This window comes from Haemaphysalis longicornis, unplaced genomic scaffold (genome assembly GCF_048455015.1).
Source record: "Haemaphysalis longicornis isolate Haplotype H1 unplaced genomic scaffold, Haemaphysalis longicornis Haplotype H1 scaffold_1, whole genome shotgun sequence".
NCBI lineage: Eukaryota > Metazoa > Arthropoda > Arachnida > Ixodida > Ixodidae > Haemaphysalis > Haemaphysalis longicornis.
Genome location: NW_027526203.1, coordinates 362535884 through 362551669, shown reverse-complemented (window position 1 = coordinate 362551669; position 15786 = coordinate 362535884). Strand labels below are relative to the sequence as shown.

Below are 15786 nucleotides of genomic sequence, written 5' to 3'. Positions count from 1 at the left end.
AAGATTTTTCCCGGGCTCCTGGGGCTACTGTATTGTCTTCACCAGTAATATGGTCTGACAGTGTCATCAGGTGCTCTTTGCTTCTTACGCGAAGTGACGGGCTCAAACAAATAAGAAGGTGCTCCAAGTTCCTGATCCATTATTACAGGGGGTTTAGAAAATTTAGGGGACCACAATGCCCTGGTTTCCCCAGACATCTTGCTTGTTTTCCCAATCAACATTGTGGCCTACAACGATAGCTTAGCTAAGTATATGGACTTCGCTCAACGTTGGCCAGAAATGAATTAAGCTGGAAAACATGAAGCCTTTTCTGCACATGGAAGCACTCTACATATATGCCAGCTATCCATGCCCAATACAACCCATGAAGAGGCTTGAACCGGTGCAGGCTACGGCAGAAACCGCTCGTCACCGCTCTCCAGAATCAAACCAATCACGAAAAAGAAGGTAAACATGCGAGAGGGTGGACGATAATGTAGTGAAAAATTGTGCTAGGGATTTTCATCCACGGGGATGTTGAAAGAGGCAATCAAATATGTGCCACTACGCTAAGCCTACACTTTTTATGCCAACCGGCTGCGCAGGCTGGTGACCGACCCAGCACAAGCAACTGCACGAGCGCGCGATGCGGCGTGGGACCGTAGGATGGCACTGCCTGCGTGCAAGAAAATGATAAGAGTGGGTGGCGTCCCTAGTCTGGGCACGGAGCAAGATTATATAGGAGAGGAAATGCCCATTGCGGCCGGCGCGATCGAGCGACCAGATACTTTCACAATGATAACTACGGCGACCTACGGAGCTCCGCAGCTGCGGCGGCGAACAATTTGACAGAGGCACCTGGTTGAATGTATTGAAAGCAATACTGTTGTTTGCAGCATTCGCCACAAGGCGTGAATCGCTATGCGCTCGAGCTGCTGCGCGATGCGGGCACGGAACGCGCGTTTATCTCGGACGTAGCGCGCGCGCGCTCGTGCGCGCGTCATCGTCCTGCAACATCGGTGATGCTGGCACTTTTCAGTGCACTGTCGCATAACCATTAAATTAGCCGGTGCACTCAACTCGCTTCGAGCGCATCGCATGCGAGATAAGGCTGTGCGTTTACAGGTTTTACTTTTTTTTCGTTTACAGGTTTGTATGTCGGGCTTGCTGTTCGCACAAGATTGTTTACGCATTAAAAGAAAATGCCCCTTTTATTCGCTGGTACCGGCCGGTTTAAGTTTGACAGAAAATTAATCGCGAAGGCGGGCTCTTCAGCCAACGGAAGTGCAGAAGAGCGCACACACTCTTGCTTTGGCCACGGAATGTTTTGGCGGCCCAGCCAGGTTGGACTGGGCGAGCGCGAACAAAACGCATGTCGGCCGTGGCGATGACCGCGCACTTCCTTCGCTTGCCGCCAGATGCCGGAAACTTGACGTTCGCCAAGTGCTTGTGACGTTATCAGGCTGCCCCAGGAAGCTCAGTTTCCCCTCCTATTTTATTCTTGCTCCGTGAGTCTGAGATGTCATGGCACAAACGGCCCAGGTCACAAGGAAAAAAATCCTAGGGCCTAGTGATATGCTTTCTAGACGTTACTAAGGCGTATATGACAACGCCCCACACTACCTTATGCTGCAACGCATGAGCAAGCTGGCTATGCCGGCCAAATGGATTGACCTCCTGCGGCGCTTATACTCCAACAACAAGGCAGTAGCATGCTTTGGATAAGTCCACACAGAGCCAGTGGCAATACACAGAGGACTTAAAGCAAGGGTGCTCCCTCTCCTCGCTGCTAAACATGTGTGGGGATCCTTGAGATCCCCTTTTCCTCTTCCCGCAAGTGCAACGTAGCCACGGGCGTACGCAACCTATGTCATGCTACGTAGGGCACCAACCTACGCGACCTACCAACCACAACCTACGTGGGGCACCAACCGGCTCACGGGCACCATCACTCCTCCTCACTAAGGAACCTGTTTTCTTTCCCCCGCGCCTTATAAGTGTGGCGCGTGCACTTCACTGCTCTCTTGGAAGGGAGATGGAGGATCGAGGGTGGGGAATGTGGGGAAACGCGGCTCGTCCGCGCCCTCGCTGCCACCCGTCCGGAGCGGGGGCCCCTGACCCCAATTGGACGCGCGAGGTAGGCCTATTCCTACCTCGCCCGCAGCCCACGTGTCGCCTCAGCCATCACAGCCCGTTTGAGGCTGGGCCTTGAGGCGGGCGTGATACAGTGTAGTTCTTAGCCCTGTCGAGGCGATCAGTATGCACTGTACCACTTGGCCAATAAATCTCCTGGTTCGTCCTGGCCCTTTGGGGCCTGTCGTCACCTTGTAAGCGAGTCGAACCCGTTGTGGTGTCCCTAGAAAACGCCGCGAACCTCTATGGGGAATTTTCGATGGGTCATTTCGCAGGCATTGTGAAACCCCCTGTATCCCACATCGGCTCTCTTAGTCCCACCAAACCCATAGTTGCTCGACTTGGGATGGTGAACATTTGAGGCTCGCGAGGCCACCAGCAAGATCACGTTCGAGGAGCAGCTCTGAGTCATCAACGAGCGCTGGGCGACTGTTCTGCTACATAAGGCTCAAGGGTATATGGACACAGTGGTGCAACCACCTATACCCCCTCTGTCAAAAATCCAGCTTCACTACCAGCCCGATAGACGTGGGCTCGGTTCACAAAATCACTGGGAGGGTGTGCACCAGAGTGGAAGAAGAGGAAAACAAGCACTGGCTGACCGCAATGCACCAAAAGGCCACCCTGGAGCTACACCACAGCCACAGCCAAGAAATAGGCTGGATGCGTGTCTACAACAACAGCGGCAGCACGCTCCTCTTCGAGGCCCGTGCGGGGGCACTGCCCATGATGCTGTACTGTTGGCGCTATGACAAAACACCAGAAGTGCAAGCCGCAAAGTGCAGGGCATGCGGCGAACATGCAGAAAGCATTGAGCCCCCAGTGCTGCACTGCCATAAACTTCTCCCACCCGTCAGAGTGAACACCACTCTACGACAGGCACTAGGGTTCGATGACGGCATCAACAGCGCCACAGATGTACGCACGATGAAAGAGCGACTGCAACTCTGGCAGCAATCGGTTCGGCTTGGTTCAGTTGTGGCACTGTTGCAGTAAACTCATGAACAACTGCAGTGAATGGTGACAGTGCAGTGAACCATACACACAAGACTGCAGGACAACTGTTAGCTTCAGCCTTTTCGTCAGTGTTGACGGTGCAGTGACTTCAGGCATTCAGCCTCCAGTTTGTGTGTGTTTTTTTTACCCGGTTCGGTCCCTTGGGCGTCCACCCGTTACAAAAGATTTCTGGCCCCAATCATCATCACCACCATCAATGGACACAAGCCGCACAGGTGTCTTGTCAGCGATTGTTAAATTGCTAATCAGAGTGAAAACAAAGTTCCATATGCGAAAAAGAGGATGATAGTGCAGTGAAAGACTGCTTTAGGTATTGTCATTCACAACTGTAGCAAAAGCAGCGATCACATACCTGTCGCGGTGCTAAGCCTAAAGTTCCCAACATCCGAGCAACCAAGGCCAGCTACGAGATGTTGGGGAACATCCTCTCCTGAAACTTGTCACATGCGAGTGTGCTGCATTTGGGTTCTCCTAACTTTTCAGGGGCTTCCAATGTTGGGTTTACGTAGTCTATAGCTGCATATCTGCCGCAATGCTAAGCCTAACGCTCTTTACACTGACTGGCCATGGAGCGACCCGGCATCAGTAAATATGTTTTTAGGTAAACACGTTTTTCGAATCCAGCGTGAAAAAAACTATGAAGTAATGCCCCCAGCAATTTTTTTTAAAGCTTTTTCAGCAGCCCATCAAAAAAACTTAACACCTACCCAATGACCTAAAGGCACTACATATTTTGTCTTAGAAGAAAAGGCAGCGCTAAAGCAGACGAAATATGCAGAAATGCCAATGGAACAAATCAATTGACTAACGCAACCTAGAATTCTGCTATTACTCTTGTATGTGGCTATGCTTTTGTTGACAAATGAAATACTCTTTCAAAAAGACATCTGTCTCGTGCTACTAGCACTAAATTACTCCTTCCAGAGTGCAATCGCAGTGGTCATAGTGTTGATGCAGTACTCAAGGATTTCCTTTTAATAAAATATCAGTGTACACCCTGTAGCCGGTGTGACCCAGACAAGATGGCTCCAGTCAGTGAGCCCAAATGGCCAAAATTTGCACTGCATTTCCATTATTTCCCATTGGCCTTCTACCATGGTGCCGAAACAGCTCCCACATGGTACGTGGTATGGCTGTAAGAACCCGTTTGGACAAGAATATCCACGCTTCTGACCACTCTGCAGTAGAACTGATACTTAGACACACACAATACAATGCACAGCTTTCAAAGTGAGCCAGCAACTACCTACGTTATGACAGCCTTCTAAAAAGCACGTCAACATACACGACAAAATGCCAAAGGGACAAACAGCCCACCTTTTTTCCAGACCGCTCCACAATTTGAAACTCCTCGCCATCCGCCAGCAGTCTTCCAGTTTCATTGTCTACTACGTTTGACATAAGCCAAGGAAATTTCGTCTGCTTTGCAAATTCTGTCAAGTTGTCCACCCCGAAATCTGAAATACCGAGAGAACAAAGGTGTTTTTCAAGGGTTAAAATAGTGCAGTAAAAAGAAGAGCTTAATTTCAGGAAACAAACAAACAAAGCACACTTCAGACAATGTAGAATCATGATTTCATAGTCACTGTTTCTTACTTGTTTCCAGGACCTTAAATTCTCAGGAGAGCTATGGAGCGCTTTAATTCTCGCTGCAATAAATCGACTTCAAGGTAATTGCCGATTTTCCTTCTAAACAATTTACCCTGCCATTAAATTTTTGGCATCAAATAGTATGACAACTATGCGATTGAGCACCATAAACTGCATGGATTAATATACATGTAGCATACTTTTCTCACAGGAAAAAATAACAGTATTTTTAGAAAAAAAAAATTGGCAAAAAAAAAACATTGTCATTAGCTCCGCAGAAGGGAAGTGTGTAAACTGAAGAGGGCAAATGACTTCCTCCACATGTGTGTGTGTATGTATATACAGTAGAATCTCGATAAACGGAAATCGCTTAAACGGAATTGCCGCTTAAACGGAACAGCTGCCTGGAATTTGGTTGGTTTTGTATTCAGATAACGTAAAAAAACTCTCAGTAATCGGAACTAAAATTTCCGCATCACCGTGTAAACGGAACCAGAAATGGAACTTCTTGTGAAATTCACTGGCATGAGAATCAGCTTTTTATGGTTCTGGCTGTTTCGTTCTTGTTTTTTTTTTTTTCCTCCATGCTTTTTTAGCCTTGTTGGCCTCGTAAGCCTCATCTCGTAAGTGGTTAGCCGTGTTAGCGCAACGAATGCAACATCGCAGTTCTTGTTCCAGTCGTTCGGTCTCGATTCTAGACGCCCAGGCTACAGGGCTCACCTCCTGTCGCCTCGTTCGTGCCGTCGTTGTGCTATTCGTCCTTCATTACCACGTTGCCGTCTTCTAAATTCGGTGGCTCGTAAGCACTCACGAAGTTGAGGCCTCTAGCCTCCGTGAAGATGCAGTTGCAAGGACTCAAACAAAAATAATTGACACATTTTGTAGTGCACTGCGACTCATTGTTGCCAAATCAACTTTGTGAATGCTGTGCCTACGCTTCTTATAGTTTTCTTGCTTTCTGAAAACTATCAGCTACAGTCACTTTCTAGTGGTTAGAGTTCCATGAAATGCCCTTAGAAGTGTGTACGCACATAAATTTGTACCTTAGAACATCTCTCTCAGTAAACGGAACTCCTGTTAAACGGAACTAATTTTTCCGGTCCCTTGAAGTTCCGTTTATCGAGAGTCTACTGTATATACTAAAGTGGCGCATCTCGCAGCCATCCGACTCAACAAGAAAAAGAGATGAAGAAGGAAAAAAAAAAGTATGCATTTGCGTGTGCATAAGTTTTTTTATAATGTTAGCAGAGCTCTTTTAAAGCCAGTATGCTGCAAAAAAGAAAAAGAAAAAAAATTAGGCAGTAAAATGGGCTTAACTCTGGGACAATTGTGCTTGCAATCACATTATGAGGGTGCTCTAAACTCACCAAAATCGTGATTCCCATAAACAGCACAGTCAACCTTGCAGCAGTTGAGGACGGGCACCATCTGCTCCCCTTTGGTGAATGTGCTCACTGAAAGACAGAAAACAATTAATGCCTTTCCATACTCGACCAGGTTGAAGCAATCAAGAGCACCTGCAAAAACCAAAACATCACGTGCAGTACAGTTGCTTTTATCAACTACATTAGAAACTACTGTAGCAAATCTAAGCTAGCACGCATCCCACCAACCAGAGGCCCACCCCTCTAAATGCACAACACGCACATGTGAGAGCCATGTAGCGTAACTTTATCAAGACCAGAACAATATTCAATGAAAGGTTCCCCATGAAAAGGTATACCTTGACAATGTAATTTCCCACTATTATCTGTGGCATAGGGCGCTTTTCAAAAACAGATGGTGCTCTATCAGTGCACATTCCTCAAAACAATGTAACAACATAGCATGTGAACAGTGCCATGCTACTGATCCCCACAGTACTGTACAACAGAGTGATTCAGAAGCCTGTAATGTAAATTGGAACAGTGATTTGACAATCACCTTCGTTTGTTTTCTTCAGAAGGTGAATACACTACTATTCACTTTTCACTCCAGCAAGCATGCCCCCAGACATGTTTTTTTTGTGCGTAGCTTCATCAGACCACATCATCAATAAACTTGGCAGTAAGGTTCAAGAGAAATTTACTGGTTACAGGGATTGCTTTGTTGGCTGATTGCATGACTAAAAAGGGGGGAAACTTGTCCACGTTTCTGAAAACAAGGTCGGACAGGGGTTTGAAGATGGCTCTGGTGTTGGCCCTCTTTGGGGCGCAATCATTTTAGGGGAGCAACGTCGGGAATATCACAAGCTATGGAATGTAAGAGAGCATGTTCAAAAGTACAGTGCATTTAACCCTGGCGCTCAGCAACATCCCGGTGCTTTCTGCCAGTTAAACACACAGGCAGTCCATCAGCCAGCATTTGACCACTTCATGCAGGACAACCAGAATTCTGCTTTCACACTAGTAATAGAAGGACATGCTCCAGAACGACAGGTACACCCAAATCAAGAGAGACATGAATTATTCCGAAAGCAGTCAGAGCTTTCTTCAAAATGCTTCAAAGTGGGAATGCACTCACTGATGGATGGAGCCAGCACATCACCACTGAAGAGGATCAGAGGGTCTAGGTTGGAGAAGCTCTTGAGGGCAGTGCAAAAGCGAGTGGCCCCTCCAATGGGCTCCCCATGCTGCTCCTCCACATTGTAGCAGTCATTGAAGTGCAGCACAGTGACGACATCACCTTCTTCCGGCATCCTGCAGCCGTGCCTGCCAGTCGGTCAAGTAGCTAGCACCAGCCAGGCATCCTCCACCACACTGATACCTGCGATAAAAAGCCACGCAGTTAAGTAATAACAATCGCATTATCCTTAACCGTCCATCTAAGCTGCACACTGACGCCGCACTTGGAATATCAGAACAAAACGTTGCCACACCAGCACTCTTGACCACTACAGAAATTGAGTTGATAAGCATGACAGGACACAAGCTTGTAGGGTTTCCCTCATCAGAACAACTAGCAAGCCTGGTAGCATGCACTATTTTTTTTTTTAACCTACCATGGCAGCACATATATTTCTTAGCGATGAACCCAATTGCTGTGTACCTTTTGGGTGCAAAGTTAAAATATTGAGACTTTTCAGTGGTGTAGAACGACACCGTTTGGCTGGGCTAAACGAACTGGCTTGTTGGCCCACACATTAGTAAAATATATCCTGGTCACGACATAACTTCATTTGGTCAAAGCAAACTGCAGAATAAATATACAAGCATGCGACTGTTCTGAACTTTGAAAAGAATCCTGTGCAAGCCAACACATTCTCCAAGAATTAGGGATCATATTTATTGTTTTTTTTTTATGTTTTGAGCGGGTTGTACTGAGCCCGGGGTTTCAGCTATGACTGGCGAAAATTTCCAGGATTTCAAACTCTGAAAGTAAACACATTTTTAAAATCAATTCTTAAAAAACCCGCGAAAATTATATTTTAGTTTAAATTACTAAACTATATGCTGCCCAAGCAGGACATGTGAACAACCAGCCCAATTTTAAGAATCTTGAGACCACGAGTAACTCTTTGCAAGTATTGTTTTCTTTTTTTCCCCAAGTTTACTTAGAAGCAAAGCTTCACCTTATTATCTAAAAAAAAATATTTAAAAACAATACGTTTACAAAACTAAACAATACCATATGGTGCCATACATGCATATGCAAGTTTGGTTCAAGGCATGCACTCACTTTCAAATTTCCATACAGAGTGAACTAATTTAGAACTGAAGTTACGGAAGTAATATGCTGAAGGGAAATAATTAGTATCTACTTAAATTAGCCAGTACAGAGACAAAAATAAGCCAGTAAAAGCTCATATAGCGAGCATATGGCTACAAAATAAAGCTCCAAAGCTTTGCTTCATAACCATATTGTTACATTAGAATGCATGTTAATTTAGCCTTAGTTTATCTCAGGGATCCTTCAACCCATACCTGATCACCACTTTGGACGGTCACTTAGTGCTGCTGGTGACCTCCAGTTAGCTTAGGCAGTGAAATAACTGCCCCTAAATGGCCTATGTCTCGACTTTGCCTTCAAATATAGTTCAGATGACATACTCAACATACATATAGATACTAGGCTGCATGAGAACGAATGCACACATATACATTAGGAGTCCCATAATATTTTGCTGCAATGGCTGGCCCCATTCAATTCTCACAGAGGTCGCATTGTATCGTTAACTTTATCTGACATGTGTGGTTTATCTGAAAAATTTAGTAAAACTTTTGTTGCAGGACCTCGAAGAGCTGCGGTTTGGCAAGCAATTGCCTATCAGTCCTTCACCCAGCACGTCCTGTCACTCATTGGCCTTGGCACAGGACCCAGCTCAGGCTCCCTCCCAACCCTGCAGTGTGTCTGTGTGGACGTGAGTGGCATGGCCCCCTACTTGGCGAGGCTGTAGCGATCGTCAGGAACTCATCAAAGCATTGCCGCTTGAAATCACGGGCAAGGGTACGGACAAGTTCCTTCAGTCCACGCCTGTTGGTCGCAGCTGCAGCTGAAGCCCTATCTACAGTGGCAGCCCAGAAGGCTGACACAGTGTGAACGAGCATGAAATTTGAGAAAGAAATTCCTCCAGAATTTTACCCACGGACTAGCCAGCATCTTACAGTTTTCGCTAACACTGTTGCTAAACATGATGAGCCGGATGATAAAATTCAAAACCTGTGCAAGTTTGCAGCATGTGAATAATAGCATAGTATCAGACAGAAGATGAATAGGGGTAATCAAACACTGTTCCTGCAACCTACATCACACATGAACTTTTCACTCAATGGCTGGTTGGCAACTGTGGGGGCAAATTTTGTGCTTCTATTCAACCACTCAATGGCCAACAAAGTTGGAAGCTTGGGAAAACTTTTTTAAACTGGCAATACATTTATATTTATGAAATCCTCAGCAGCACATGTGCTGTATATGTAAAGCACCGTACACCTGCCATACTTCATTGCTTAAACTGAGAGGAACCTGTATAGCATGCAATAAAAGCTGTCAATATACCCGCCGCGGTGGCTCAGTGGCTAAGGCGTTGCGCTTCTGAGCACGAGGTCGCGGGTTCGATTCCCGGCCGCGGCGGCCGCTTTTCTGATGGAGGCGAAAAGCAAAAACGCCCGTGTGTACGAGATTTCGGCGCACGTTAATAATCCCCAGGTGGTCAAAATTAATCCGGAGCCCTCCACTACGGCGCGCCTCATCGCCTTAGTTGCGTCGGCGCGTTAAACCTTACAATCAATCAATCAAAAGCTGTCAATATGATATTTACAGCAACCTGTTGTATGTTAAGCATTGAACACGTGCCGTCAACATTTTATTGCTAATTTGAAACACGTCGTACATAAAGCATCGTACAACCGGTATCAAAATTCAATTGTTGCAACTTTGAAGTGCCAGTACGGCATGCAATGAAACAATTCCAGTTTGATATTCGAATCAACGTGTACGTTTTATGTAAAACATCATACACCTGATATATCTATTATTTAATTGCTTGAGCTTTAGGGTACGTGCCAGGCTGTATGACATGCAATAAAATGATGCCAAATCGGTATTTGCTGTACAGGATGAATTATTTATGCCCAGAACGCTGCTGCTATCGTTAACAAATGCACAGTGCAACAAATACGTGAATATATAATCATTGCTCAGTTACCTAGCTGTCCGCGCACAGAAGTTCGATCAACTTATCCTGCTTATCACAGAAGGCTGTATTAGCGGTACACTAATTTGCAGTAGGAATTAATCTACGTCATGTTGGTAACTAGTGTAGTAATACTGATCAAAAAACGTAGTTGCGAAAGAGCTTCTGGATATGGGATATTCGTGGCTGCGCATTACAGTGCAGAAAGGCCGGTGCGTCAAGATAAACTTGACCGATGTTAACTCAATGTCAGCACTTCGCGATGCTACAGTGCTTCTCCAGACACGACGTACTTGCATACGTACTACCCTTCCACAAAAAACCTTGCAAGAATAGGCGAATATAAAACAGCTACGACGTGCGCCAGTTATACGTAGGAATCTGTCCACAACATCAGACTTCATGCGTGCACAGAAATGCGACTGAATGGTATGGGTACAGGTGGTATGGGCGGACCGAAACCGTGGCGCAGAAAACGACGGAAACAACGGCCTTACCTTTCTTCACTCGGCCAGCATTCTGAACAACTGCCAGGAATTACGGCGTGACCTTGTCACAGCTAGGCTAACGCAGGCACTTCAGGTCAGGTTCAAGATTAGAGTTACCACTGCTGTCTTCCTCTCTTAACCAAAACACAAACGTAACAAGCGGCGTCGGACAGAGATTCGGTTTTTGCTATGACAGCGATGACGGCGGATGTTGTGAACTGCGATGGCGTGAGAAGAGATAGAAGAAGCACAGTAGTTTGCTGGCATCAGACGCACTGGATTTCGGCTTCCAGGTTCATCTATAGGAAAGAGTTGCCCAAACATTGCGAGAAATTTGTGCCCCAAAACTTTCGACTTACCGAGCTGCACCAACCGCCCAACCTGACGGTGCTGACGGCTTGTTTCGCTTTCTTTCTGCCTTTCCCAACGCACTTCGCAACTTCCCCTCTAGGGGTTGCAGTCGTGCATTTCTGACCTTGACCACTTGACCGAACATTTTACTTTTTAAATGAAATATTTACGCCTGAAAACTAACAGAAAAGTACAAACTGTGAAGTATAAACGACCCAAGGGAAAAAAACTTTGTACGACTCGACTTTTTTTTGGCATTTTTGGCATCCAGCTTCGCCAGCTTCGTTCAAAGCGTAGTCGGTAGCATTAACTCTATGGTTCAAAAAATGCACGCAGATCTACTAGATAACGTGGATCACGCATTTCATGAGCAAGATATGAAACACGGTTACTTCAAATATTAAAGTTTTGTTAGTGCTGCATATGTGTCCTGTGAGCTTGAAGCAATCATGCAAATGAAAGAAAATAATGTTCTGTGTGCATTTGCCTTCGTTGTTCCAAGATTGTTGCAAACATTTTTATGCACGCTTCTTTAAAGTGTTCTTAGTGTGCAAAAAGAGTAGGCGCATTTTTTTACCTGAACCGGTGCAGGTTAGTGCAGCGTAGTGCAGACCATTGCAGTTAGCTTGTGGAGATATAAACATACAGATAATATATAAATTAGTATAAAAAATGAACATGTGCTGCACCGCCTGCACAGTGCAGCCAGTTCAGGTAAAAAAAAATTCCTCTACTGTCTACGAGTATGTAATAAATGTTACTATAAAGACCATATTCCTCGGACCTCAAAGCGGGACGGGCGAGTCCCTGAGGGAACTCTAGGTGTAAGGAAGAACGTAGCACATAGCTTAAATTAAACTGCACTTTGTATTACTACACCTTCATTATGCGGCCTTCCTAGTCCTCAGGTTTTTTCCTGCCAGTAACTTATACTTTTTGCTTGAATGATGTGTCTATAGTACCGATCGCACATCATGTGCAGATTCACCTTTGTTGCTTTGAGCGTGGTCAAATAAAGGTGCGTCTTCTTTGCAGTCCACATCTTATTAACGAAGGGAAATCACCCTTTCCACTGGCGCGTTTGTGCCTCATGGCGTACTCGGTGATTGTCTTGATATTGTTGCAAGGTTCGAGGTGCTGAAGCACGCCCACCCACAGTTCCTCAAACGCAAAAGGGTGTGCTGAACGGGTTGTTGGTACACTGTAACTTCAAAAAAACACTCAGACAGTAGGACTAAAGAAGGAACACACAACACAGAAGCTGTGTGTCTTGCGTAGTCCCGTCGTCTGTGCTGTTTTCTTGAAGTTCCTCAAACGGTTTCTTTTGGCTCTTCCATTACTCCAGCTTTCCATTCGTGACACAGAGCTTGATACCCATCTTCATACTTTTGGCCGAAGGCGCGACAAAACACCGTCCCACAAGCAGGCTGCCGGGACAGCGGGGCCATAGCCATAAAACCGGGACATGTCCCGCCTAAATCGGGCTACGAACTTCACTGGACCACAAAAAGACCACACATGCAACACGGAAGCAAAAGCAGGCAAGAGCGTCGTACGAGCATGCTAATTGTGAGGCCACCACACCTACAGCAACCTGCGCATTTTGTAAGCACATCCACGCTAGTGTAAAAAAAAGTGTTGGCATCGCCAGATCCTACTATAGTAAGTTACAACACTGTAATAAGATTTTGGTGCTGCTTGGTTAACAAAATGCCTTTCTTATGCGTGTTGTAAAGCACATCTATGCCGGTGTGAAAAAAATGTTGGCATCGCCCAGTTCCTACCAAAAAAATTCATTTGTACGTAGAAAAATTTGCGACTTTATTTAAGTTCAGCAAACTAACAAAGCTGCCAACAATTCACACAGACCATTCCTTACCTTTTATGTTCATTTCATGCTATAAGTATGTCTTGTGAATCGGCCTTGGGCTTCTGTTGGCAGCTGTCATCGTCACAAGCTTGCCAATCCCCTCGAACAGTATGTGAGAATTGTTGGGGGGCATGCTGACGCTACAGCCATTGTGGCAAGGGGAATTGGTGAATTGACCCTGACCTTCTGATGGTGGGTGTCATCGTCCCTGGCCAGTCCCTGTGAATGGGCATGTGACACTGTGGGCGAGCCAAATGGGAACTGGTGAATTGGCCATGACTGAGCTTCTGACAGCTGCTGTCAGCACTAAGTAGCTAATCTCCTTGAGTGGGTATGTTTATGCCGCAGCCAATGGTAAGTGGTGAATCGGCCGTGATCGAGCCTCTGACAGCTGCTGTCATCGCCAGAGGTCAATCCCTCATAGCAGGTATGTGAGAATTGTGGGTGTATAGAGTGAGAGAACCATCTTCAATGAAGTTTGGCTACGTTAACCGGGCTAAGATGCCTAGCTTGTAATGCCAAATGAAAGTGGTGACAATGATGATGATGATGGTGAAGTTGATGCGCACACATGCGTTCAGTGGGTGGATACGTTGACATTACAATTAAGTGGGAATGCATTAGTCGGCCCTGACCTTGTGATGGTAGGTGTAATCGTCACTGGACAATCCTCATGCGGGCATATGAGAATTGTGGGTGAGCATGCTGACATCACAGCTATATGGACATTGGTGAATCAGCCATGAGCTTTCAACAGCAGCTGTCATTGCCACCGGCCTGTCCTTTTGAGTGGGTGTTTAGCAGTCCCAGCCAATGGGCTTAAATTGTGGGTGGGTGTATTGTCTCAGCCAATGGGATTTTTGGCACCGCCAACGGCACGATGCCATATGCAGACCCCATATTATTGCAGAGTGGGCAATGCAGTGCTATCACCTTAATACTCTTTGCCCGTTCATGACCTTCCGGGTAGTGAACAGTTAAATATGGCTGTCATTCCACACATACCTCAACCAGTTTTCACCTTGCACCAGTTGTAAGCTCAAGGAGACTATAACCAGTGGCGTAAATCATGGGGGGGTCAGGGGGGTCCTGACCCCCCTTGTGTTCGGGCTGGGGGGGACACCCCTTGCAAGTGTCCCCCCCTTGAGATTCATCTTTCATTTACCTTTTCATTTACATTTACCGATGGGGGAGGAACGCCTCAACTGCATGGCTTTGGCACACGTTCATCAAGACATTATAGACCTCATAACGTTGCCAGGGTTGTTGAAAAACTTTGTCAGTGCGTGCAAAAACCGCGCTCTCGTTTTTGGACCCTCTAGAAGTGTCGAAAGCCAGGAAACATGTCATAGGTGATCAGTACTCATATTGTACAGAGTATTTCTTATTGATCTTTTTTTAACATCTGCAATAGCACAGTGCAATCACGTGAGGTATGAAAGCATGCTCGTTTTTCTTATTTTAATTCAAATCACGATAGTAATTTGTATATAAATGAAAATAGAGCACAAAACAAAATACCCGCCTTGGCAAGATGTGTGTCCCCCCTTGTGATTTTTCTGGATTTACGCCACTGACTATAACACACAATTCAGGTCAACAAACTTAACTCTTGGCCTTTTCGATTGATTAATTGTAGGGTTTAACACGCCGACCCAATGCAGGCGATGAGGTGCAACGTAGTGGAGGGCTCTAGATTAATTTTGACCACCTGGGGATCTTTATCGTGCGCCGAAATCTCGTACACACGGGCGTTTTCGCTTTTCGCCTCCATTAGAAAAGTGGCCGCCGCGGCCGGGAATTGAACCCGCATCCTCGTGCTCAGCAGCCGAACGCCTTAGCCACTGAGCCACCGTGGCAGGTAAGGCAAGCCTTTTCATGCTTTGTACAATGCATATGATGGTTGTCAATTGCTAAGTTAGCTCTCACACACAATAACGGTGGAGATGCCTGTTCTTGTCACGTCCTTCTTGACTATGCAGGTTATGCAATGCATATAGTACTCGCTGGCAGTACAAACCAGGCACTATTTGCAAGTAATGCCTAAACCACAATTACTCTCCAGTTACAGGCAAAAGAAATTACCATTAACACAAAAAAAGAAAAAACTCACAAAATTTAAATCTGTCAATTCCTTTCTGCTTAAAGGATGATTATAAAGATAGCAGTGAGGAAGGTCACAGAATCATGCTAAAGTTTGTAATCAGAAATGAAAGATGTTTATCAAGTTTTTTTACTGTAATGATGTAGCATTCTTTGTTTGGACAACCATTCAGGCCGACCCCACAATCAATACATATTGAACACATTTGCTACAATCAAACAGTCGCTTCACGTTCAACATGGCACGAGTTTCCTGTGAATGTTTTTAAACTTTCTGTTCATAATTCATTACGAAAGCAATTTAAAACATACCAAATTCATTGGAGTTCATTGTGGGCAACATACGACTAAAATAAGCCCAAAGGAAGGCTACAGCATGTTGCAAAAGGCTTATTCTAATTTATGTTTCGCCCCCAGAATTTATGAAACAGTTCTGAATCTTTCTTGGCTTCATGACTGTATATACACTGTTTTTTACAACATCTTCTACAAGCTTTCTCTTCTTTTTCACTGTCTGTGGAAGATGAAGTATCATAGATGTCGCGTTCACAAGCCTGATGAATAGCCAGAGCGAACAGCTTCTTTCACTGTGTGCTCTGGATATTCATCAGGCTAGCAGGACTCGACATCTGTGATGCTTCTTG

The 15786-nt window shown here is 45.6% G+C and overlaps 1 protein-coding gene across 4 annotated transcripts in view; it reads right to left on the bottom strand.

Moving 5' to 3' along the window:
• Positions 1-15786, bottom strand: part of LOC144155014 (trifunctional nucleotide phosphoesterase protein YfkN) — a 146345-nt gene that overhangs the window by 25774 nt on the left and 104785 nt on the right. Inside the window, exons 2-5 of one of the 4 annotated variants that reach the window (XM_077686205.1) lie at positions 11178-11206; positions 7222-7464; positions 6087-6173; positions 4447-4586 (exon numbers count right to left, since the gene is read on the bottom strand). In XM_077686205.1, coding sequence (XP_077542331.1) covers positions 4447-4586; positions 6087-6173; positions 7222-7396 — 402 coding nt within the window. In that variant the 5' untranslated portion in view covers positions 7397-7464; positions 11178-11206. Of the gene's footprint in view, positions 1-4446; positions 4587-6086; positions 6174-7221; positions 7465-10827; positions 11111-11177; positions 11325-15786 lie in introns of those variants that run through there. The other 3 variants (XM_077686207.1, XM_077686204.1, XM_077686206.1) reach the window with 3 other exon arrangements.